Source organism: Oscarella lobularis, chromosome 17 (genome assembly GCF_947507565.1).
Source record: "Oscarella lobularis chromosome 17, ooOscLobu1.1, whole genome shotgun sequence".
Classification (NCBI taxonomy): Eukaryota; Metazoa; Porifera; class Homoscleromorpha; order Homosclerophorida; family Oscarellidae; genus Oscarella; species Oscarella lobularis.
The window spans coordinates 742,619-767,922 of NC_089191.1; the positions used below are offsets into that span (position 1 = coordinate 742,619).

Consider the following 25,304-nt stretch of genomic DNA (forward strand, 5'->3'; position numbering starts at 1 on the left):
GCTATGGCTCACTCTAATACACTCCAACTCAACTGATCTAATTTTTAGAAACCCAACTGCCCAAGTTTGGTATCTAGCCCAGTACCTAGCTCAATAGCTATGGTGTCAGTTCACCGCAATCGGTTATAACAACTCGCCTGCTCGTCTTTCCCGACTGCGTTCCAACGACCTAATAGAGCCTTTTCCACGTAAAAAGTTCTATGTGTACATAGAACGTACCTCCATTTTTCGTACAACGTCCATTCCCTCTATGACCTGTCCAAAGACAACGTGCTTGTCGTCAAGCCTGATAGAATAAATATGTTGATGCGCAAAAGTACGAGTTAACGTATAGTACCAATCCGTTTTCTCTGTGCAGATGAAAAATTGGGAGCCGTTACTGTTAGTTCCGGAATTGGCCATGGAAAGAACTCCTTAACGAAGACCCTTCGTAAAATTATTACGTATGTGTCTGCTCTCACCTGGCCCAGTGTGTTTCAACACGAAATTCTCGTCCTCAAATTTAGACCCATATATAGACTTTCCCCCAGTTCCGTTATGATTAATGAAATCTCCACCCTGACACATCTAATCAAAGAAACTCTACTCTATCACGGCTGGGGGGAAAAAACCTAGCACGTACAAACTGTGGAATTATCCTATGAATCGTGCTGTCCTTATATCCGTAACCCTCTTCTCCCGTACACAAAACTCGGAAATTTTCTGCCACGTAATTATAATAATTATAAGCAATTCTCTATCCTCACTACTGAACGTACCTGCAGTCTTTGGCACAACGTCCGCTCTCAGGAGCATGACAATCCTCCCAGCAGCCTTATCGCCAATTGATATATCCATAAATACATTGGGATTCATTCTAGACTTTTTAGCAGCCGGTTCGCCAGAACCCTGAAAAACGAGATACTAGAGAGGAAGGCGCATGCTGCAAGTCTGTTGCTTCTCTACGTCTGTTTCTTCAGCTGACGTCTCCTTTTTCTGTTCTCCATTTCCTTCTTCGGCCGTTCCCACATATTTCTTAATCCAGTTTTCTTCAGCCCACACTAAGGTGAGATAAAAGTTGTTCTCAATGAGTCCAAGTCTCTCTGCTTTTATATTATTTATTAATTAATTAACCTGGTTGATCGTTTCCTTCCCTGACGCGATCCGGTTTTGCAACGTTAACTCGAATAGTCCGACCATACAATTCAGACTCGTGCTGTCAGAGAGAAAAAAACCGAAATATTCTATACCCCAATATTAATACAAATCAAAAATCCTAATTTCTCTCTAGCGTGCACGTTATCGTTTGATCCGAAACAGACGTACGTACTACTGTACTAAAAAATTGACGTCACATATTGTACTAACCATGTTATCCTGCGCAGCTGCCGCGTCTTCCGCGCTTTCGAATTCTACGAAAGCGAAGCCTCTGTGCTTGCCTGGAGAAGTCGAAACGTACAGTAAGACTTCTCTGGACGCTGCTAGCGCACCTGAGTTGTACTCCAGGGGCATTTGGATGTCCCTAATGTCTCCGAATGGAATGAAGGCGGCGTGAAGGATTTTCTCGTCGACTTCTTCAGCCACGCCACCTTAGAGCGGACTTTTTAATTCCGTTACCAAGGAGATACGACGGGCGAAAACTAACCAACATAGAGCACTCGTTTATTCGCTGGCATTTCCACTCAGTTTAGCGTACGCTAGACCAATCGCTCGTTCTCTCATGGAGGAAGATTCGCTGATTTCGGACCATTGTGATGGCCGAGTGCGTTTCAAGCGCAACGGTTTTGTTGTTTCGAAAAGTCGTCTTTAGTTGGAGTCATTGTTTCGTTCGTTATCGAGCAAAGGCGGCGATTTGTTCGCCGAATTGAGTCGAATCGTCGTCGATCGGGAGCAAAAATACAGCAAGCGCTTCAACGACAACTTCCTACGCATTCTCGAAAGGGTAGGAGAGACTAAAAGTATAGAGATCTAAAAAGAAACATTTGGATTTCGTATCTAATTTAAAAATAGGAGGTGTCTTTGCAAAATTCCAAGAACATTCGCGCGCTCGTTGATATCTTGCACGATTTGGCTCAATTTCCGCATCAGCGCCCGCACAGAGGAGGCGGAAAATCGTGTTTTTCGCGATTCATTTCCAACGGCCTTGTGACGAAGCTGAACGACCTCGTGCACGGCACCCATCAATGGAAGAGTTCGAATGCGTTGAAGAAAGTGCTCGATGCAGTGAAGGTATGAGCACGAAACCTTTTCATTTGACGTCATAAATCATGTTCTGAATTTAGATCATAGCCGATTATTCGCTCGATGGTAGAGGCTGGAGATTATTGAGCGCGTGCTTCATTTTTTTTTTGAGGAACGGACGCTGTCGTGTTTGAATACGTGCTTCCTCTTATCGAGCGACTCTCGCACTGTAAAATTCGGGATCATTTGGCCGCCAAGAAAGTGAGATCTCATGAAAGAAGTGCAGAGTAGAGTGGATATGTATTATATTCAAGGAAGTGAACGTGTGTCTTGATATTCTCAGGAGCCGCCACGTCTACATTGAGATCACCAAATCAGTGTACTATACTATGTATATAGGTTTGCCTTCTTTTTGATTGTTTTTCTTAGTTGTCGACTTGCGTCGAATATGCACGACTTGGGCGGTACGCGATCAAGTGTCTAAATAGTTTTTTTTATTGGGAGTTCTTTCTCTAGATGTCTATCTTCAGAAAAGCGTTCTCGAACTGCTCGTTTATTTTCTAAGGACTAAGAACGACATCAAGAGAATAGCTAAGTGTCTATTGAATTCGTCTTTGGCTGCCAAATTCTTCGCGTTGGGAACGTCAAGACTCGAGAGAACGAGCTTGAACGAGGCAGTGAGTCGTGCTCGCTCTTTTCAGCAATAAATCAAACGTGACCGTTTTGAAATAGGATCTTATGGAGTTTCTCCTAGATCTCAACAGGAAAACGGCGTCGCGAAAGTACAGGTTCGTCTGCTATATAGGTCGACTGACTCAAAATACTATTGGGAATGATGATGTCTGTGACAGCGTGACTTCGGCCAAGGTGGATAAAGTCAGAATCGTTACTGGCGGAAGTAAAGAGGTAAGTAGTGTTCTTATATGTACTACGGGCAAAGAGACTGACCGCCTGAGTATATATATTTTTATACAGTTTACCAAGTATGACTCTTGCTATATAGCCTTTCAATGATGCACACGTGTATTTCAATTACGGAAGCAAGTCTGTTGTTCTTTATTTCCCAAAGCGCGACGAGGTTTGTTACGCACTCGTTCGACTTCTTTTTTCTTAGTCTAGTGGTTTTTTATCTATAGCGACATCGGTTTGTCGTCGTCAATGGGTCGGAAGTGACGGATATCCGAAGTCGAGGTATGACTGGTGAAATAGGGATAATCGAGGTGTATCATTTGTCTTGTACAGATATTATAGACGCGGAAGGCAAACCATATCGCGAAGTGGTTTTATCGTCGTCTGAAACTGAGCAAGTTGCCTTTCTCCTCTCGCGTAATGGTACGAGAGGTCATCACACCTAAACGATTTTATTTATTTATTTATTTATTTTCGATTCCAGATCGTGTGGGTTCCGTCGTGGAAATTTTCGATAATATTGAACCGAGCAGAAAAGCGAGAAAAGAAGCGGCAGTTCGAGCGAAATCACTTCCAAACAAGCAAGCGATGGCCTCGAGTGAGATACGAGAAAAAGAGGAAGGTCAACTGAGAAAGCGAGAGATGATTTCGGCTGGGATACCCGCCAAGCGATACGCCGTCCGTCGGACGATAGAGATTCCCGATTTGGAAGATGATGACGGAGACGCGGAGAAGGAGAATTCTCCGCAGCCCTCTCTTCGCGCTCAGCCGCCGCCGCCGCCGCCGACAAAGACTCCTGTTGCGACTGTACGCGGTCGTCAGCAGGGTTTTCCGTCTCCAAGTCCTCTAAAGCCTTCCGTCAGGCCTTCTCTGAAGTTAAAGAAGAGGGTCTCTTCTTGTTTATGTATGTGAGTACGTGCGTAAGATACTATGTCGACTATCTCGTACGTAGCCAACGAGGAGCCGGGCGACGACGAAGTGGAGGACGAAGAGACGTCTGAAATGGAGATAGACGCCGAGAAGGAGCTACCAGTGGAGTCTTCAATTGGCGAAGAATACGATCTGTCTCTAAACGAGTAAGTCGACGACTCCAATGATAAAGATCATGCATTTTGAAACGGTGTCTTATTTCAGTCCTATAATGATTCCCGCTTCTACGCAGCACAGTGACGCAAGAGACAACGTTTTTGCGTCTCTTTTGAAAGTGGGTTAACCTCTACATTCCTAGGCCTTCAATTTATTATTTAGGTCCGAAGAATTAAAGATTAGGCCTTCAATTTAATATTTAGGTCCTCAGAATTAAAGATTAGGCCCTCAATTTGATATTTAGGCTCTAAGAATTAAAGATTAGGTTTTCAATTTAATATTTAGGCCCTAAGAATCAAAGATTAGGCCCTTAATTTATTATTTAGGCTCTAAGAATTAAAGATTAGGCCCTCATTTTATTATTTAGGCTTTAAGAATCAAAGATTAGGCCCTCGATTTATTATTTAGGCTCTTAGAATAAAAGATTAGGCCCTCATTTTATTATTTAGGACCTGAGAATCAAAGATTAGGCCCTCAATTTATTATTTAGGCTCTAAGAATCAAAGATTAGGCCCTCAATTTATTTCTTACGCTCTAAGAATCAAAGATTAGGCCCTCAATTTTTTATTTAGGCTCTAAGAATCAAAGATTAGGCCCTCAATTTATTATTTAGGATCTAAGAATCAAAGATTAGGTCCTCAATTTATTATTTAGGATCTTAGAATAAAAGATTAGGCTTTCAATTTAATATTTAGGTCCTAAGAATCAAAGATTAGGCCCTCAATTTATTATTTAGGCTGTAAGAATCAAAGATTAGGCCCTCAATTTAATATTTAGGTCCTAAGAATCAAAGGTTAGGCCCTCAATTTATTATTTAGGCTCTTAGAATAAAAGATTAGACCCTCAAAGTATTATTTAGGCCCTGAGAATCAAAATTAGGCCCTCAATTTATTATTTAGGCTCTAAGAATCAAAGATTAGGCCCTCAATTTATTATTTAGGCTGTAAGAATCAAAGATTAGGCCCTCAATTTATTATTTACGCTCTAAGAATCAAAGGTTAAGCCCTCAATTTAATATTTGAGCTCTAAGAATCAAAGATTAGGCCCTCAATTTATTATTTAAGCCCTAAGAATCTAAGATTAGGACCTCAATTTATTATTTAGTCTCTAAGAATCAAAGATTAGGACCTCAATTTATTATTTAGTCTGTAAGAATCAAAGATTAGGCCCTCAATTTATTATTTAGTCTGTAAGAATCAAAGATTAGGCCCTCAATTTATTATTTAGGCTCTAAGAATCAAAGATTAGGCCCTCAATTTATTATTTAGGATCTTAGAATAAAAGATTAGGCTTTCAATTTAATATTTAGGTCCTAAGAATCAAAGATTAGGCCCTCAATTTATTATTTAGGCTCTAAGAATCAAAGATTAGGCCCTCAAATTATTATTTAGGCTCAGAGAATCAAAATTAGGCCCTCAATTTTTTATTTAGGCTCTTAGAATCAAAGATTAGGCCCTCAATTTATTATTTAGGGTGTAAGAATCAAAGATTAGGCCCTCAATTTATTATTTACGCTCTAAGAATCAAAGATTAGGCCCTCAATTTATTGCTTAGGCCCTAAGAATCAAAGATTAGGTCCTCAATTTATTATTTAGGCTCTAAGAATCAAAGATTAGGCCCTCAATTTATTATTTAGGTCCTAAGAATCAAAGGTTAGGCCCTCAATTTATTATATAGGCTCTTAGAATAAAAGATTAGACCCTCAAATTATTATTTAGGCCCTGATAATCAAAATTATGCCCTCAATTTATTATTTAGGCTCTTAGAATCAAAGATTAGGCCCTCAATTTATTATTTAGGCTCTAAGAATCAAAGATTAGGCCCTCAATTTATTATTTAGGATCTTAGAATAAAAGATTAGGCTTTCAATTTAATATTTAGGTCCTAAGAATCAAAGATTAGGCCCTCAATTTATTATTTAGGCTGTAAGAATCAAAGATTAGGCCCTCAATTTATTATTTACGCTCTAAGAATCAAAGGTTAAGCCCTCAATTTAATATTTGAGCTCTAAGAATCAAAGATTAGGCCCTCAATTTATTATTTAAGCCCTAAGAATCTAAGATTAGGACCTCAATTTATTATTTAGTCTCTAAGAATCAAAGATTAGGACCTCAATTTATTATTTAGTCTCTAAGAATCAAAGATTAGGCCCTCAATTTATTATTTAGTCTGTAAGAATCAAAGATTAGGTCCTCAATTTATTATTTAGGCCCTGAGAATCAAAGATTGGGCCCTCAATTTATTGTTTAGGCTCTAACAATTAAAGACTAGGCCCTCAATTTATTATTTAGGATCTAATAATCAAAGATTATGCCCTCAATTTATTATTTAGGCCCTAAGAATCAAAGATTAGGCCCTCAATTTATTATTTAGGCTCTAAGAATCAAAGATTATGCCCTCAATTTATTATTTACGCTCTAAGAATCAAAGGTTAAGCCCTCAATTTAATATTTGAGCTCTAAGAATCAAAGATTAGGCCCTCAATTTATTATTTAGGCCCTAAGAATCTAAGATTAGGCCCTCAATTTATTATTTAGTCTCTAAGAATCAAAGATTAGGCCCTCAATTTATTATTTAGTCTGTAAGAATCAAAGATTAGGCCCTCAATTTATTATTCACGCTCTAAGAATCAAAGATTAGGCCCTCAATTTATTATTTAGGATCTTAGAATAAAAGATTAGGCTTTCAATTTAATATTTAGGTCCTAAGAGTCAAAGATTAGGCCCTCAATTTATTATTTAGGCTTTAGGAATCAAAGATTAGGCCCTCAATTTATTATTTAGGCTCTTAGAATCAAAGATTAGGCCCTCAATTTATTATTTAGGCTCTAAGAATCAAAGATTAGGTCCTCAATTTATTATTTAGGCCCTGAGAATCAAAGATTGGGCCCTCAATTTATTGTTTAGGCTCTAACAATTAAAGACTAGGCCCTCAATTTATTGTTTAGGCTCTAACAATTAAAGACTAGGCCCTCAATTTATTATTTAGGATCTAATAATCAAAGATTATGCCCTCAATTTATTATTTAGGCCCTAAGAATCAAAGATTAGGCCCTCAATTTATTATTTAGGCTGTAAGAATCAAATATTAGGCCCTCAATTTATTTTTTACGCTCTAAGAATCAAAGGTTAAGCCCTCAATTTAATATTTGAGCTCTGAGAATCAAAGATTAGGCCCTCAATTTATTATTTAGGCCCTAAGAATCTAAGATTAGGCCCTCAATTTATTATTTAGTCTCTAAGAATCAAAGATTAGGCCCTCAATTTATTATTTAGTCTGTAAGAATCAAAGATTAGGCCCTCAATTTATTATTTACGCTCTAAGAATCAAAGATTAGGCCCTCAATTTATTATTTAGGATCTTAGAATAAAAGATTAGGCTTTCAATTTAATATTTAGGTCCTAAGAATCAAAGATTAGGCCCTCAATTTATTATTTAGGCTGTAGGAATCAAAGATTTTGCCCTCAATTTATTATTTAGGCTCTTAGAATCAAAGATTAGGCCCTCAATTTATTATTTAGGCTCTAAGAATCAAAGTGTAGGCCCTCAATTTATTATTTAGGATCTTAGAATAAAAGATTAGGCTTTCAATTTAATATTTAGGTCCTAAGAATCAAATATTAGGCCCTCAATTTATTATTTAGGCTGTAAGAATCAAAGATTAGGCCCTCAATTTATTATTTACGCTCTAAGAATCAAAGGTTAAGCCCTCAATTTTATATTTGAGCTCTAAGAATCAAAGATTAGGCCCTCAATTTATTATTTAGGCTCTAAGAATCTAAGATTAGGCCCTCAATTTATTATTTAGTCTCTAAGAATCAAAGATTAGGTCCTCAATTTATTATATAGTCTCTTAGAATAAAAGAGTAGACCCTCAAATTTTTATTTAGGCCCTGAGAATCAAAATTATGCCCTCAATTTATTATTTAGGCTCTTAGAATCAAAGATTAGGCCCTCAATTTATTATTTAGGCTCTAAGAATCAAAGATTAGGCCCTCAATTTATTATTTAGGATCTTAGAATAAAAGATTAGGCTTTCAATTTAATATTTAGGTCCTAAGAATCAAAGATTAGGCCCTCAATTTATTATTTAGGCTGTAAGAATCAAAGATTAGGCCCTCAATTTATTATTTACGCTCTAAGAATCAAAGGTTAAGCCCTCAATTTAATATTTGAGCTCTAAGAATCAAAGATTAGGCCTTCAATTTATTATTTAAGCCCTAAGAATCTAAGATTAGGCCCTCAATTTATTATTTAGTCTCTAAGAATCAAAGATTAGGCCCTCAATTTATTATTTAGGCTCTTAGAATAAAAGATTAGACACTCAAAGTATTATTTAGACTCTGAGAATCAAAATTTGGCCATCAATTTAATATTTAGGCTCTAAAAATCAAAGATTAGGCCCTCAATTTATTATTTAGGATCTTAGAATAAAGATTAGGCTTTCAATTTAATATTTAGGTCCTCAGAATCAAAGATTATGCCCTAAATTTATTATATAGGCTCTTAGAATAAAAGATTAGACCCTCAAATTATTATTTAGGCCCTGAGAATCAAAATTATGCCCTCAATTTATTATTTAGGCTCTTAGAATCAAAGATTAGGCCCTCAATTTATTATTTAGGCTCTAAGAATCAAAGATTAGGCCCTCAATTTATTATTTAGGATCTTAGAATAAAAGATTAGGCTTTCAATTTAATATTGAGGTCTTAAGAATCAAAGATTAGGCCCTCAATTTATTATTTAGGCTGTAAGAATCAAAGATTAGGCCCTCAATTTATTATTTACGCTCTAAGAATCAAAGGTTAAGCCCTCAATTTAATATTTGAGCTCTAAGAATCAAAGATTAGGCCCTCAATTTATTATTTAAGCCCTAAGAATCTAAGATTAGGACCTCAATTTATTATTTAGTCTCTAAGAATCAAAGATTAGGACCTCAATTTATTATTTAGTCTGTAAGAATCAAAGATTAGGCCCTCAATTTATTATTTAGTCTGTAAGAATCAAAGATTAGGCCCTCAATTTATTATTTAGGCTCTAAGAATCAAAGATTAGGCCCTCAATTTATTATTTAGGATCTTAGAATAAAAGATTAGGCTTTCAATTTAATATTTAGGTCCTAAGAATCAAAGATTAGGCCCTCAATTTATTATTTAGGCTCTAAGAATCAAAGATTAGGCCCTCAAATTATTATTTAGGCTCAGAGAATCAAAATTAGGCCCTCAATTTTTTATTTAGGCTCTTAGAATCAAAGATTAGGCCCTCAATTTATTATTTAGGGTGTAAGAATCAAAGATTAGGCCCTCAATTTATTATTTACGCTCTAAGAATCAAAGATTAGGCCCTCAATTTATTGCTTAGGCCCTAAGAATCAAAGATTAGGTCCTCAATTTATTATTTAGGCTCTAAGAATCAAAGATTAGGCCCTCAATTTATTATTTAGGTCCTAAGAATCAAAGGTTAGGCCCTCAATTTATTATATAGGCTCTTAGAATAAAAGATTAGACCCTCAAATTATTATTTAGGCCCTGATAATCAAAATTATGCCCTCAATTTATTATTTAGGCTCTTAGAATCAAAGATTAGGCCCTCAATTTATTATTTAGGCTCTAAGAATCAAAGATTAGGCCCTCAATTTATTATTTAGGATCTTAGAATAAAAGATTAGGCTTTCAATTTAATATTTAGGTCCTAAGAATCAAAGATTAGGCCCTCAATTTATTATTTAGGCTGTAAGAATCAAAGATTAGGCCCTCAATTTATTATTTACGCTCTAAGAATCAAAGGTTAAGCCCTCAATTTAATATTTGAGCTCTAAGAATCAAAGATTAGGCCCTCAATTTATTATTTAAGCCCTAAGAATCTAAGATTAGGACCTCAATTTATTATTTAGTCTCTAAGAATCAAAGATTAGGACCTCAATTTATTATTTAGTCTCTAAGAATCAAAGATTAGGCCCTCAATTTATTATTTAGTCTGTAAGAATCAAAGATTAGGTCCTCAATTTATTATTTAGGCCCTGAGAATCAAAGATTGGGCCCTCAATTTATTGTTTAGGCTCTAACAATTAAAGACTAGGCCCTCAATTTATTATTTAGGATCTAATAATCAAAGATTATGCCCTCAATTTATTATTTAGGCCCTAAGAATCAAAGATTAGGCCCTCAATTTATTATTTAGGCTCTAAGAATCAAAGATTATGCCCTCAATTTATTATTTACGCTCTAAGAATCAAAGGTTAAGCCCTCAATTTAATATTTGAGCTCTAAGAATCAAAGATTAGGCCCTCAATTTATTATTTAGGCCCTAAGAATCTAAGATTAGGCCCTCAATTTATTATTTAGTCTCTAAGAATCAAAGATTAGGCCCTCAATTTATTATTTAGTCTGTAAGAATCAAAGATTAGGCCCTCAATTTATTATTCACGCTCTAAGAATCAAAGATTAGGCCCTCAATTTATTATTTAGGATCTTAGAATAAAAGATTAGGCTTTCAATTTAATATTTAGGTCCTAAGAGTCAAAGATTAGGCCCTCAATTTATTATTTAGGCTTTAGGAATCAAAGATTAGGCCCTCAATTTATTATTTAGGCTCTTAGAATCAAAGATTAGGCCCTCAATTTATTATTTAGGCTCTAAGAATCAAAGATTAGGCCCTCAATTTATTATTTAGGATCTTAGAATAAAAGATTAGGCTTTCAATTTAATATTTAGGTCCTAAGAATCAAAGATTAGGCCCTCAATTTATTATTTAGGCTGTAAGAATCAAAGATTAGGCCCTCAATTTATTATTTACGCTCTAAGAATCAAAGGTCAAGCCCTCAATTTAATATTTGAGCTCTAAGAATCAAAGATTAGGCCCTCAATTTATTATTTAGGCCCTAAGAATCTAAGATTAGGCCCTCAATTTATTATTTAGTCTCTAAGAATCAAAGATTAGGCCCTCAATTTATTATTTAGTCTTTAAGAATCAAAGATTAGGTCCTCAATTTATTATTTAGGCCCTGAGAATCAAAGATTGGGCCCTCAATTTATTGTTTATGCTCTAACAATTAAAGACTAGGCCCTCAATTTATTATTTATGATCTAATAATCAAAGATTATGCCCTCAATTTATTATTTAGGCCTTAAGAATCAAAGATTACGCCCTCAATTTATTATTTAGGCTGTAAGAATCAAAGATTAGGCCATCAATTTATTATTTACGCTCTAAGAATCAAAAGTTAAGCCCTCAATTTAATATTTGAGCTCTAAGAATCAAAGATTAGGCCCTCAATTTATTATTTAGGCCCTAAGAATCTAAGATTAGACCCTTAATTTATTATTTAGTCTCTAAGAATCAAAGATTAGGCCCTCAATTTATTATTTAGTCTGTAAGAATCAAAGATTAGGCCCTCAATTTATTATTTACGCTCTAAGAATCAAAGATTAGGCCCTCAATTTATTATTTAGGATCTTAGAATAAAAGATTAGGCTTTCAATTTAATATTTAGGTCCTAAGAATCAAAGATTAGGCCCTCAATTTATTATTTAGGCTGTAGGAATCAAAGATTTTGCCCTCAATTTATTATTTAGGCTCTTAGAATCAAAGATTAGGCCCTCAATTTATTATTTACGCTCTAAGAATCAAAGTTTAGGCCCTCAATTTATTATTTAGGATCTTAGAATAAAAGATTAGGCTTTCAATTTAATATTTAGGTCCTAAGAATCAAATATTAGGCCCTCAATTTATTATTTAGGCTGTAAGAATCAAAGATTAGGCCCTCAATTTATTATTTACGCTCTAAGAATCAAAGGTTAAGCCCTCAATTTTATATTTGAGCTCTAAGAATCAAAGATTAGGCCCTCAATTTATTATTTAGGCTCTAAGAATCTAAGATTAGGCCCTCAATTTATTATTTAGTCCCTAAGAATCAAAGATTAGGTCCTCAATTTATTATATAGTCTCTTAGAATAAAAGAGTAGACCCTCAAATTTTTATTTAGGCCGTGAGAATCAAAATTATGCCCTCAATTTATTATTTAGGCTCTTAGAATCAAAGATTAGGCCCTCAATTTATTATTTAGGCTCTAAGAATCAAAGATTAGGCCCTCAATTTATTATTTAGGATCTTAGAATAAAAGATTAGGCTTTCAATTTAATATTTAGGTCCTAAGAATCAAAGATTAGGCCCTCAATTTATTATTTAGGCTGTAAGAATCAAAGATTAGGCCCTCAATTTATTATTTACGCTCTAAGAATCAAAGGTTAAGCCCTCAATTTAATATTTGAGCTCTAAGAATCAAAGATTAGGCCTTCAATTTATTATTTAAGCCCTAAGAATCTAAGATTAGGCCCTCAATTTATTATTTAGTCTCTAAGAATCAAAGATTAGGCCCTCAATTTATTATTTAGGCTCTTAGAATAAAAGATTAGACACTCAAAGTATTATTTAGACTCTGAGAATCAAAATTTGGCCATCAATTTAATATTTAGGCTCTAAAAATCAAAGATTAGGCCCTCAATTTATTATTTAGGATCTTAGAATAAAGATTAGGCTTTCAATTTAATATTTAGGTCCTCAGAATCAAAGATTATGCCCTAAATTTATTATATAGGCTCTTAGAATAAAAGATTAGACCCTCAAATTATTATTTAGGCCCTGAGAATCAAAATTATGCCCTCAATTTATTATTTAGGCTCTTAGAATCAAAGATTAGGCCCTCAATTTATTATTTAGGCTCTAAGAATCAAAGATTAGGCCCTCAATTTATTATTTAGGATCTTAGAATAAAAGATTAGGCTTTCAATTTAATATTTAGGTCTTAGGAATCAAAGATTAGGCCCTCAATTTATTATTTAGGCTGTAAGAATCAAAGATTAGGCCCTCAATTTATTATTTACGCTCTAAGAATCAAAGGTTAAGCCCTCAATTTAATATTTGAGCTCTAAGAATCAAAGATTAGGCCCTCAATTTATTATTTAAGCCCTAAGAATCTAAGATTAGGACCTCAATTTATTATTTAGTCTCTAAGAATCAAAGATTAGGACCTCAATTTATTATTTAGTCTGTAAGAATCAAAGATTAGGCCCTCAATTTATTATTTAAGCCCTAAGAATCTAAGATTAGGACCTCAATTTATTATTTAGTCTCTAAGAATCAAAGATTAGGACCTCAATTTATTATTTAGTCTCTAAGAATCAAAGATTAGGCCCTCAATTTATTATTTAGTCTGTAAGAATCAAAGATTAGGTCCTCAATTTATTATTTAGGCCCTGAGAATCAAAGATTGGGCCCTCAATTTATTGTTTAGGCTCTAACAATTAAAGACTAGGCCCTCAATTTATTATTTAGGATCTAATAATCAAAGATTATGCCCTCAATTTATTATTTAGGCCCTAAGAATCAAAGATTAGGCCCTCAATTTATTATTTAGGCTCTAAGAATCAAAGATTATGCCCTCAATTTATTATTTACGCTCTAAGAATCAAAGGTTAAGCCCTCAATTTAATATTTGAGCTCTAAGAATCAAAGATTAGGCCCTCAATTTATTATTTAGGCCCTAAGAATCTAAGATTAGGCCCTCAATTTATTATTTAGTCTCTAAGAATCAAAGATTAGGCCCTCAATTTATTATTTAGTCTGTAAGAATCAAAGATTAGGCCCTCAATTTATTATTCACGCTCTAAGAATCAAAGATTAGGCCCTCAATTTATTATTTAGGATCTTAGAATAAAAGATTAGGCTTTCAATTTAATATTTAGGTCCTAAGAGTCAAAGATTAGGCCCTCAATTTATTATTTAGGCTTTAGGAATCAAAGATTAGGCCCTCAATTTATTATTTAGGCTCTTAGAATCAAAGATTAGGCCCTCAATTTATTATTTAGGCTCTAAGAATCAAAGATTAGGCCCTCAATTTATTATTTAGGATCTTAGAATAAAAGATTAGGCTTTCAATTTAATATTTAGGTCCTAAGAATCAAAGATTAGGCCCTCAATTTATTATTTAGGCTGTAAGAATCAAAGATTAGGCCCTCAATTTATTATTTACGCTCTAAGAATCAAAGGTCAAGCCCTCAATTTAATATTTGAGCTCTAAGAATCAAAGATTAGGCCCTCAATTTATTATTTAGGCCCTAAGAATCTAAGATTAGGCCCTCAATTTATTATTTAGTCTCTAAGAATCAAAGATTAGGCCCTCAATTTATTATTTAGTCTGTAAGAATCAAAGATTAGGTCCTCAATTTATTATTTAGGCCCTGAGAATCAAAGATTGGGCCCTCAATTTATTGTTTATGCTCTAACAATTAAAGACTAGGCCCTCAATTTATTATTTATGATCTAATAATCAAAGATTATGCCCTCAATTTATTATTTAGGCCTTAAGAATCAAAGATTAGGCCCTCAATTTATTATTTAGGCTGTAAGAATCAAAGATTAGGCCATCAATTTATTATTTACGCTCTAAGAATCAAAAGTTAAGTCCTCAATTTAATATTTGAGCTCTAAGAATCAAAGATTAGGCCCTCAATTTATTATTTAGGCCCTAAGAATCTAAGATTAGACCCTCAATTTATTATTTAGTCTCTAAGAATCAAAGATTAGGCCCTCAATTTATTATTCACGCTCTAAGAATCAAAGATTAGGCCCTCAATTTATTATTTAGGATCTTAGAATAAAAGATTAGGCTTTCAATTTAATATTTAGGTCCTAAGAGTCAAAGATTAGGCCCTCAATTTATTATTTAGGCTTTAGGAATCAAAGATTAGGCCCTCAATTTATTATTTAGGCTCTTAGAATCAAAGATTAGGCCCTCAATTTATTATTTAGGCTCTAAGAATCAAAGATTAGGCCCTCAATTTATTATTTAGGATCTTAGAATAAAAGATTAGGCTTTCAATTTAATATTTAGGTCCTAAGAATCAAAGATTAGGCCCTCAATTTATTATTTAGGCTGTAAGAATCAAAGATTAGGCCCTCAATTTATTATTTACGCTCTAAGAATCAAAGGTCAAGCCCTCAATTTAATATTTGAGCTCTAAGAATCAAAGATTAGGCCCTCAATTTATTATTTAGGCCCTAAGAATCTAAGATTAGGCCCTCAATTTATTATTTAGTCTCTAAGAATCAAAGATTAGGCCCTCAATTTATTATTTAGTCTGTAAGAATCAAAGATTAGGTCCTCAATTTATTATTTAGGCCCTGAGAATCAAAGATTGGGCCCTCAATTTATTGTTTATGCTCTAACAATTAAAGACTAGGCCCTCAATTTATTATTTATGATCTAATAATCAAAGATTATGCCCTCAATTTATTATTTAGGCCTTAAGAATCAAAGATTAGGCCCTCAATTTATTATTTAGGCTGTAAGAATCAAAGATTAGGCCATCAATTTATTATTTACGCTCTAAGAATCAAAAGTTAAGTCCTCAATTTAATATTTGAGCTCTAAGAATCAAAGATTAGGCCCTCAATTTATTATTTAGGCCCTAAGAATCTAAGATTAGACCCTCAATTTATTATTTAGTCTCTAAGAATCAAAGATTAGGCCCTCAATTTATTATTTAGTCTGTAAGAATCAAAGATTAGGCCCTCAATTTATTATTTACGCTCTAAGAATCAAAGATTAGGCCCTCAATTTATTATTTAGGATCTTAGAATAAAAGATTAGGCTTTCAATTTAATATTTAGGTCCTAAGAATCAAAGATTAGGCCCTCAATTTATTATTTAGGCTGTAGGAATCAAAGATTTTGCCCTCAATTTATTATTTAGGCTCTTAGAATCAAAGATTAGGCCCTCAATTTATTATTTAGGCTCTAAGAATCAAAGATTAGGCCCTGAATTTATCATTTACGCTCTAAGAATCAAAGGTTAAGCCCTCAATTTAATATTTGAGCTCTAAGAATCAAAGATTAGGCCCTCAATTTATTATTTAGGCCCTAAGAATCAAATATTAGGTCCTCAATTTATTATTTAGGCTCTAAGAATCAAAGATTATGCCTTCAATTTATTATTTAGGCTCTAAGAATCAAAGATTAGGCCCTCAATTTATTATTTTGGATCTTAGAATAAAAGATTAGGCTTTCAATTTAATATTTAGGTCCTAAGAATCAAAGATTAGGCCCTCAATTTATTATTTAGGCTGTAAGAATCAAAGATTATGCCCTCAATTTATTATTTACGCTCTAAGAATCAAAGGTTAAGCCCTCAATTTAATATTTGAGCTCTAAGAATCAAAGACCAAGCCCTCAATTTATTATTTAGGCCCTAAGAATCTAAGATTAGGCCCTCAATTTATTATTTAGTCTCTAAGAATCAAAGATTAGGCCCTCAATTTATTATTTAGTCTGTAAGAATCAAAGATTAGGTCCTCAATTTATTATTTAGGCCCTGAGAATCAAAGATTGGGCCCTCAATTTATTGTTTAGGCTCTAACAATTAAAGACTAGTCCCTCAATTTATTATTTAGGATCTAATAATCAAAGATTATGCCCTCAATTTATTATTTAGGCCCTAAGAATCAAAGATTAGGCCCTCAATTTATTATTTAGGCTGTAAGAATCAAAGATTAGGCCCTCAATTTATTATTTACGCTCTAAGAATCAAAGGTTAAGCCCTCAATTTAATATTTGAGCTCTAAGAATCAAAGACTAAGCCCTCAATTTATTATTTAGGCCCTAAGAATCTAAGATTAGGCCCTCAATTTATTATTTAGTCTCTAAGAATCAAAGATTAGGCCCTCAATTTATTATTTAGTCTGTAAGAATCAAAGATTAGGTCCTCAATTTATTATTTAGGCCCTGAGAATCAAAGATTGGGCCCTCAATTTATTGTTTAGGCTCTAACAATTAAAGACTAGTCCCTCAATTTATTATTTAGGATCTAATAATCAAAGATTATGCCCTCAATTTATTATTTAGGCCCTAAGAATCAAAGATTAGGCCCTCAATTTATTATTTAGGCTGTAAGAATCAAATATTAGGCCCTCAATTTATTTTTTACGCTCTAAGAATCAAAGGTTAAGCCCTCAATTTAATATTTGAGCTCTGAGAATCAAAGATTAGGCCCTCAATTTATTATTTAGGCCCTAAGAATCTAAGATTAGGCCCTCAATTTATTATTTAGTCTCTAAGAATCAAAATTATGCCCTCAATTTATTATTTAGGCTCTTAGAATCAAAGATTAGGCCCTCAATTTATTATTTAGACTCTAAGAATGAAAGATTAGGCCCTCAATTTATTATTTAGGTTCTTAGAATAAAAGATTAGGCTTTCAATTTAATATTTAGGTCCTAAGAATCAAAGTTTAAGCCCTCAATTTATTATTTAGGCTGTAAGAATCAAAGATTAGGCCCTCAATTTATTATTTAGGTCCTAAGAATGAAAGGTTAGGCCCTCAATTTATTATTTAGGCTCTTAGAATAAAAGATTAGACCCTCAAATTATTATTTAGGCCCTGAGAATCAAAGATTAGGCCCTCAATTTATTATTTAGGCTCTTAGAATCAAAGATTAGGCCCTCAATTTCTTATTTAGGCTCTAAGAATCAAAGATTAGGCCCTCAATTTATTATTTAGGATCTTAGAATAAAAGATTAGGCTTTCAATTTAATATTTAGGTCCTAAGAATCAAAGATTAGGCCCTCAATTTATTATTTAGGCTGTAAGAATCAAAGATTATGCCCTCAATTTATTATTTACGCTCTAAGAATCAAAGGTTAAGCCCTCAATTTAATATTTGAGCTCTAAGAATCAAAGACTAAGCCCTCAATTTATTATTTAGGCACTAAGAATCTAAGATTAGGCCCTCAATTTATTATTTAGTCACTAAGAATCAAAGATTAGGCCCTCAATTTATTATTTAGTCTGTAAGAATCAAAGATTAGGTCCTCAATTTATTATTTAGGCCCTGAGAATCAAAGATTGGGCCCTCAATTTATTGTTTAGGCTCTAACAATTAAAGACTAGGCCCTCAATTTATTATTTGGGATCTAATAATCAAAGATTATGCCCTCAATTTATTATTTAGGCCCTAAGAATCAAAGATTAGGCCCTCAATTTATTATTTAGGCTGTAAGAATCAAATATTAGGCCCTCAATTTAGTTTTTACGCTCTAAGAATCAAAGGTTAAGCCCTCAATTTAATATTTGAGCTCTGAGAATCAAAGATTAGGCCCTCAATTTATTATTTAGGCCCTAAGAATCTAAGATTAGGCCCTCAATTTATTATTTAGTCTCTAAGAATCAAAGATTAGGCCCTCAATTTATTATTTAGTCTGTAAGAATCAAAGATTAGGCCCTCAATTTATTATTTACGCTCTAAGAATCAAAGATTAGGCCCTCAATTTATTATTTAGGATCTTAGAATAAAAGATTAGGCTTTCAATTTAATATTTAGGTCCTAAGAATCAAAGATTAGGCCCTCAATTTATTATTTAGGCTGTAGGAATCAAAGATTTTGCCCTCAATTTATTATTTAGGCTCTTAGAATCAAAGATTAGGCCCTCAATTTATTATTTAGGCTCTAAGAATCAAAGATTAGGCCCTCAATTTATTATTTAGGATCTTAGAATAAAAGATTAGGCTTTCAATTTAATATTTATGTCCTAAGAATCAAAGATTAGGCCCTCAATTTATTATTTAGGCTGTAAGAATCAAAGATTAGGCCCTCAATTTATTATTTACGCTCTAAGAATCAAAGGTTAAGCCCTCAATTTAATATTTGAGCTCTAAGAATCAAAGATTAGGCCCTCAATTTATTATTTAAGCCCTAAGAATCTAAGATTAGGCCCTCAATTTATTATTTAGTCTCTAAGAATCAAAGATTAGGCCCTCAATTTATTATTTAGGCTCTTAGAATAAAAGATTAGACACTCAAAGTATTATTTAGACTCTGAGAATCAAAATTTGGCCATCAATTTAATATTTAGGCTCTAAAAATCAAAGATTAGGCCCTCAATTTATTATTTAGGATCTTAGAATAAAGATTAGGCTTTCAATTTAATATTTAGGTCCTCAGAATCAAAGATTATGCCCTAAATTTATTATTTAGGCTGTAAGATTCAAAGATTAGGCCCTCAATTTATTATTTAGGCTCGAAGAATCAAAGATTAGGTCCTCAATTTATTATTTAGGCTCTAAGAATCAAAGATTAGGCCCTCAATTTATTATTTAAGCTCTAAGAATCAAAGATTAGGCCCTCAAATTATTATTTAGGCTCAGAGAATCAAAATTAGGCCCTCAATTTTTTATTTAGGCTCTTAGAATCAAAGATTAGGCCCTCAATTTATTATTTAGGGTATAAGAATCAAAGATTAGGCCCTCAATTTATTATTTACGCTCTAAGAATCAAAGATTAGGCCCTCAATTTATTGCTTAGGCCCTAAGAATCAAAGATTAAGTCCTCAATTTATTATTTAGGCTCTAAGAATCAAAGATTAGGCCCTCAATTTATTATTTAGGTCCTAAGAATCAAAGGTTAGGCCCTCAATTTATTATATAGGCTCTTAGAATAAAAGATTAGACCCTCAAATTATTATTTAGGCCCTGAGAATCAAAATTATGCCCTCAATTTATTATTTAGGCTTTTAGAATCAAAGATTAGGCCCTCAATTTATTATTTAGGCTCTAAGAATCAAAGATTAGGCCCTCAATTTATTATTTAGGATCTTAGAATAAAAGATTAGGCTTTCAATTTAATATTTAGGTCCTAAGAATCAAAGATTAGGCCCTCAATTTATTATTTAGGCTGTAAGAATCAAAGATTAGGCCCTCAATTTATTATTTACGCTCTAAGAATCAAAGGTTAAGCCCTCAATTTAATATTTGAGCTCTAAGAATCAAAGATTAGGCCGTCAATTTATTATTTAAGCCCTAAGAATCTAAGATTAGGACCTCAATTTATTATTTAGTCTCTAAGAATCAAAGATTAGGACCTCAATTTATTATTTAGTCTCTAAGAATCAAAGATTAGGACCTCAATTTATTATTTAGTCTCTAAGAATCAAAGATTAGGCCCTCAATTTATTATTTAGTCTGTAAGAATCAAAGATTAGGTCCTCAATTTATTATTTAGGCCCTTAGAATCAAAGATTGGGCCCTCAATTTATTGTTTAGGCTCTAACAATTAAAGACTAGGCCCTCAATTTATTATTTAGGATCTAATAATCAAAGATTATGCCCTCAATTTATTATTTAGGCCCTAAGAATCAAAGATTAGGCCCTCAATTTATTATTTAGGCTCTAAGAATCAAAGATTATGCCCTCAATTTATTATTTACGCTCTAAGAATCAAAGGTTAAGCCCTCAATTTAATATTTGAGCTCTAAGAATCAAAGATTAGGCCCTCAATTTATTATTTAGGCCCTAAGAATCTAAGATTAGGCCCTCAATTTATTATTTAGTCTCTAAGAATCAAAGATTAGGCCCTCAATTTATTATTTAGTCTGTAAGAATCAAAGATTAGGCCCTCAATTTATTATTCACGCTCTAAGAATCAAAGATTAGGCCCTCAATTTATTATTTAGGATCTTAGAATAAAAGATTAGGCTTTCAATTTAATATTTAGGTCCTAAGAATCAAAGATTAGGCCCTCAATTTATTATTTAGGCTTTAGGAATCAAAGATTAGGCCCTGAATTTATTATTTAGGCTCTTAGAATCAAAGATTAGGCCCTCAATTTATTATTTAGGCTCTAAGAATCAAAGATTAGGCCCTCAATTTATTATTTAGTCTCTAAGAATCAAAGATTAGGACCTCAATTTATTATTTAGTCTCTAAGAATCAAAGATTAGGACCTCAATTTATTATTTAGTCTCTAAGAATCAAAGATTAGGCCCTCAATTTATTATTTAGTCTGTAAGAATCAAAGATTAGGTCCTCAATTTATTATTTAGGCCCTGAGAATCAAAGATTGGGCCCTCAATTTATTGTTTAGGCTCTAACAATTAAAGACTAGGCCCTCAATTTATTATTTAGGATCTAATAATCAAAGATTATGCCCTCAATTTATTATTTAGGCCCTAAGAATCAAAGATTAGGCCCTCAATTTATTATTTAGGCTCTAAGAATCAAAGATTATGCCCTCAATTTATTATTTACGCTCTAAGAATCAAAGGTTAAGCCCTCAATTTAATATTTGAGCTCTAAGAATCAAAGATTAGGCCCTCAATTTATTATTTAGGCCCTAAGAATCTAAGATTAGGCCCTCAATTTATTATTTAGTCTCTAAGAATCAAAGATTAGGCCCTCAATTTATTATTTAGTCTGTAAGAATCAAAGATTAGGCCCTCAATTTATTATTCACGCTCTAAGAATCAAAGATTAGGCCCTCAATTTATTATTTAGGATCTTAGAATAAAAGATTAGGCTTTCAATTTAATATTTAGGTCCTAAGAATCAAAGATTAGGCCCTCAATTTATTATTTAGGCTTTAGGAATCAAAGATTAGGCCCTCAATTTATTATTTAGGCTCTTAGAATCAAAGATTAGGCCCTCAATTTATTATTTAGGCTCTAAGAATCAAAGATTAGGCCCTCAATTTATTATTTAGGATCTTAGAATAAAAGATTAGGCTTTCAATTTAATATTTAGGTCCTAAGAATCAAAGATTAGGCCCTCAATTTATTATTTAGGCTGTAAGAATCAAAGATTAGGCCCTCAATTTATTATTTACGCTCTAAGAATCAAAGGTCAAGCCCTCAATTTAATATTTGAGCTCTAAGAATCAAAGATTAGGCCCTCAATTTATTATTTAGGCCCTAAGAATCTAAGATTAGGCCCTCAATTTATTATTTAGTCTCTAAGAATCAACGATTAGGCCCTCAATTTATTATTTAGTCTGTAAGAATCAAAGATTAGGTCCTCAATTTATTATTTAGGCCCTGAGAATCAAAGATTGGGCCCTCAATATATTGTTTAGGCTCTAACAATTAAAGACTAGGCCCTCAATTTATTATTTATGATCTAATAATCAAAGATTATGCCCTCAATTTATTATTTAGGCCTTAAGAATCAAAGATTAGGCCCTCAATTTATTATTTAGGCTGTAAGAATCAAAGATTAGGCTATCAATTTATTATTTACGCTCTAAGAATCAAAAGTTAAGCCCTCAATTTAATATTTGAGCTCTAAGAATCAAAGATTAGGCCCTCAATTTCTTATTTAGGCCCTAAGAATCTAAGATTAGACCCTCAATTTATTATTTAGTCTCTAAGAATCAAAGATTAGGCCCTCAATTTATTATTTACGCTCTAAGAATCAAAGATTAGGCCCTCAATTTATTATTTAGGCTCTAAGAATAAAAGATTAGGCTTTCAATTTAATATTTAGGTCCTAAGAATCAAAGATTAGGCCCTCAATTTATTATTTAGGCTGTAGGAATCAAAGATTAGGCCCTCAATTTATTATTTAGGCTCTTAGAATCAAAGATTAGGCCCTCAATTTATTATTTAGGCTCTAAGAATCAAAGATTAGGCCCTCAATTTATTATTTAGGATCTTAGAATAAAAGATTAGGCTTTCAATTTAATATTTAGGTCCTAAGAATCAAAGATTAGGCCCTCAATTTATTATTTAGGCTGTAAGAATCAAAGATTAGGCCCTCAATTTATTATTTACGCTCTAAGAATCAAAGGTCAAGCCCTCAATTTAATATTTGAGCTCTAAGAATCAAAGATTAGGCCCTCAATTTATTATTTAGGCCCTAAGAATCTAAGATTAGGCCCTCAATTTATTATTTAGTCTCTTAGAATCAAAGATTAGGCCCTCAATTTATTTTTTAGTCTGTAAGAATCAAAGATTAGGTCCTCAATTTATTATTTAGGCCCTGAGAATCAAAGATTGGGCCCTCAATTTATTGTTTAGGCTCTAACAATTAAAGACTAGGCCCTCAATTTATTATTTAGGATCTAATAATCAAAGATTATGCCCTCAATTTATTATTTAGGCCCTAAGAATCAAAGATTAGGCCCTCATTTTATTATTTAGGCTCTTAGAATGAAAGATTAGGCCCTCAATTCATTATTTAGTCTTTAAGAATCAAAGATTATGCCTTCAATTTATTATTTAGGCTCTAAGAATCAAAGATTAGGCCCTCAATTTATTATTTAGGATCTGAGAATAAAAGATTAGGCTTTCAATTTAATATTTAGGTCCTAAGAATCTAAGATTAGGCCCTCAATTTATTATTTAGTCTCTAAGAATCAAAAATTAGGCCCTCAATTTATTATTTAGGCCTTAAGAATCAAAGATTAGGTCCTCAATTTATTATTTAGGCGCTAAGAATCAAAGATTAGGCCCTCATTTTATTATTTAAGCTCTAAGAATCAAAGATTAGGCCCTCATTTTATTATTTAGGCTCTAATAATCAAAGATTAGGCCTTCAATTTATTATTTAGGCCCTAAGAATCAAATATTAGGTCCTCAATTTATTTTTTAGGCTCTAAGAATCAAAGATTAGGCCCTCAATTTATTATTTAAGCTCTACGAATCAAAGATTAGGCCCTCATTTTATTATTTAGGCTCTTAGAATAAAAGATTAGGCCCTCAAATTATTTTGTAGGCTCTGAGAATCAAAGATTAGGCCCTCAATTTATTATTTAGGCTCTTAGAATAAAAGATTAGGGTTTCAATTTAATATTTAGGTCCTAAGAATCATAGATTAGGCCCTCAATTTATTATTTAGGCTGTAAGAATCAAAGATTAGGCCCTCAATTTATTATTTACGCTCTAAGAATCAAAGATTAGGCCCTCAATTTATTGCTTAGGCCCTAAGAATCAAAGATTAGGTCCTCAATTTATTATTTAGGCGCTAAGAATCAAAGATTAGGCCCTCAATTTATTATTTAGGCTCTTAGAATTAAAGATTAGGCCTTCAATTTAATATTTAGGCCTTCAATTTAATATTTAGGCCCTAAGAATTAAAGATTAGGCCCTTAATTTAATATATAGGCCCTTAGAATTAAATATTAGGCCTTCAATTTAGGTCCTAAGAATTAAACATTAGGCCCTGAATTTAATATTTAGGTAGAGCACACACAGTACTGTACCGATATTTTCTAGTCAATAAGAGACGGAACGTTTCACGATACGTATCAGTCAACATCAGGGGATAGCGTAAGCGGACGACGATACGACTTCAATTAATCATTCAATAAATTTATTGGTTTTCGGTCAGGGCACAGCATTAGGCTTTGATTCCGACGTGGAGAAGGAACACCGTTCAGGGAAGCAGGTGCTCTCATATGTCTAGGGGTTTGTATCCCTAACCCTCCTAACGTTTTTCTATTAGATTCCCGAGATGTCTCAGTCTGTCAACGAGCTGTGCGGCGCGATTGAGAAGCTTTCTTTGCGCCACAGATCTGTCTTGAATCAGTTGCAGGATCTCGAATGTTCCAAGATAGGTCGAGATTTTTTGGAGGAAGTGATTGCCCATCAGAAGAAAAGGCAAGTCGAAAATGACAGACTTTCGAATGACAGTAAAAGGTGTTGGTTTAGCACGGAAATATTGGACACTATGGCTGACATGGCGCTGGATGGAATCGACAATGAGGTACAGTACGTTTTCTGCAACGTGACGGAATCAAATCTTTGACTCGTTTTGCAGCTCGTTGCCGATGTGCTGCAATTGCTGTATCAGGGAAGCACAGACGCAGAAGCGTGAGACGGCAGACCGATGTTTACTTCTTAGTTGTTGTGTTCACACTGAATATGACATTGTTATCTCTTATCAGTACCAAGTACACATGCATGATTGCTATTTTGTGTCAGAAGTCATATCGATAATGAGCAACGTAGATACCTTTTGTCCGCGCCACCTAGAAGAATTCGACGTTCTTTTTTGCGTACTGTAGGGTGCCGTGCTACGACGCTGTCGAAACGGTTCGGCCAAACGAATGTCTTGGACGATGGCTCGGGCTTTAAATATAGAATGGCTTTCTGTTCTGAAAAGATCGAGCCGTCAAATCCTATAGTAAATAAGATTGAAGCATGAGAGGTTATTTGATTTGATTGATTTTAGATCTGAACGAGGGTCCAATATTTTTAGTTGTCCCAAGTGAAACCAGACGTCTGTAGAACGGTGTGGAATTCGACTCGGTGGCCACATTTGGTTCGCAGCTACTCGATTTTTTGCGCATCATAACCGGTACTGTGGACCGTGTCCTGTTTGCGTC

General features: G+C 33.4%; 2 protein-coding genes across 2 annotated transcripts; one reads left to right on the forward strand and one right to left on the reverse strand.

Moving 5' to 3' along the window:
* Positions 1-17: 17 nt before the first annotated feature.
* Positions 18-1,685, reverse strand: LOC136197520 (peptidyl-prolyl cis-trans isomerase-like). Its single transcript, XM_065987303.1, has 11 exons — positions 1,625-1,685; positions 1,470-1,568; positions 1,348-1,418; positions 1,114-1,195; positions 946-1,040; positions 759-888; positions 623-702; positions 462-567; positions 338-413; positions 220-286; positions 18-169 (listed from the first exon to the last, which is right to left on the reverse strand). The coding sequence occupies exons 1-11, from the start codon at positions 1,653-1,655 to the stop codon at positions 98-100; spliced, it is 909 nt and encodes a 302-aa protein (XP_065843375.1). The 5' UTR covers positions 1,656-1,685; the 3' UTR covers positions 18-97.
* LOC136197515 (uncharacterized) lies at positions 1,658-24,926 on the forward strand. Its single transcript, XM_065987296.1, has 21 exons — positions 1,658-1,741; positions 1,790-1,921; positions 1,990-2,208; positions 2,262-2,286; positions 2,333-2,421; positions 2,475-2,539; positions 2,590-2,624; positions 2,677-2,837; positions 2,893-2,948; positions 3,012-3,066; positions 3,164-3,238; positions 3,297-3,351; positions 3,403-3,492; positions 3,554-3,973; positions 4,022-4,145; positions 4,204-4,273; positions 24,193-24,246; positions 24,308-24,364; positions 24,422-24,576; positions 24,628-24,682; positions 24,737-24,926. Exons 1-21 carry the CDS (start codon positions 1,700-1,702, stop codon positions 24,791-24,793), a joined length of 2,091 nt encoding a protein of 696 aa, XP_065843368.1. The 5' UTR covers positions 1,658-1,699; the 3' UTR covers positions 24,794-24,926.
* The last annotated feature ends 378 nt before the right edge of the window (positions 24,927-25,304 follow it).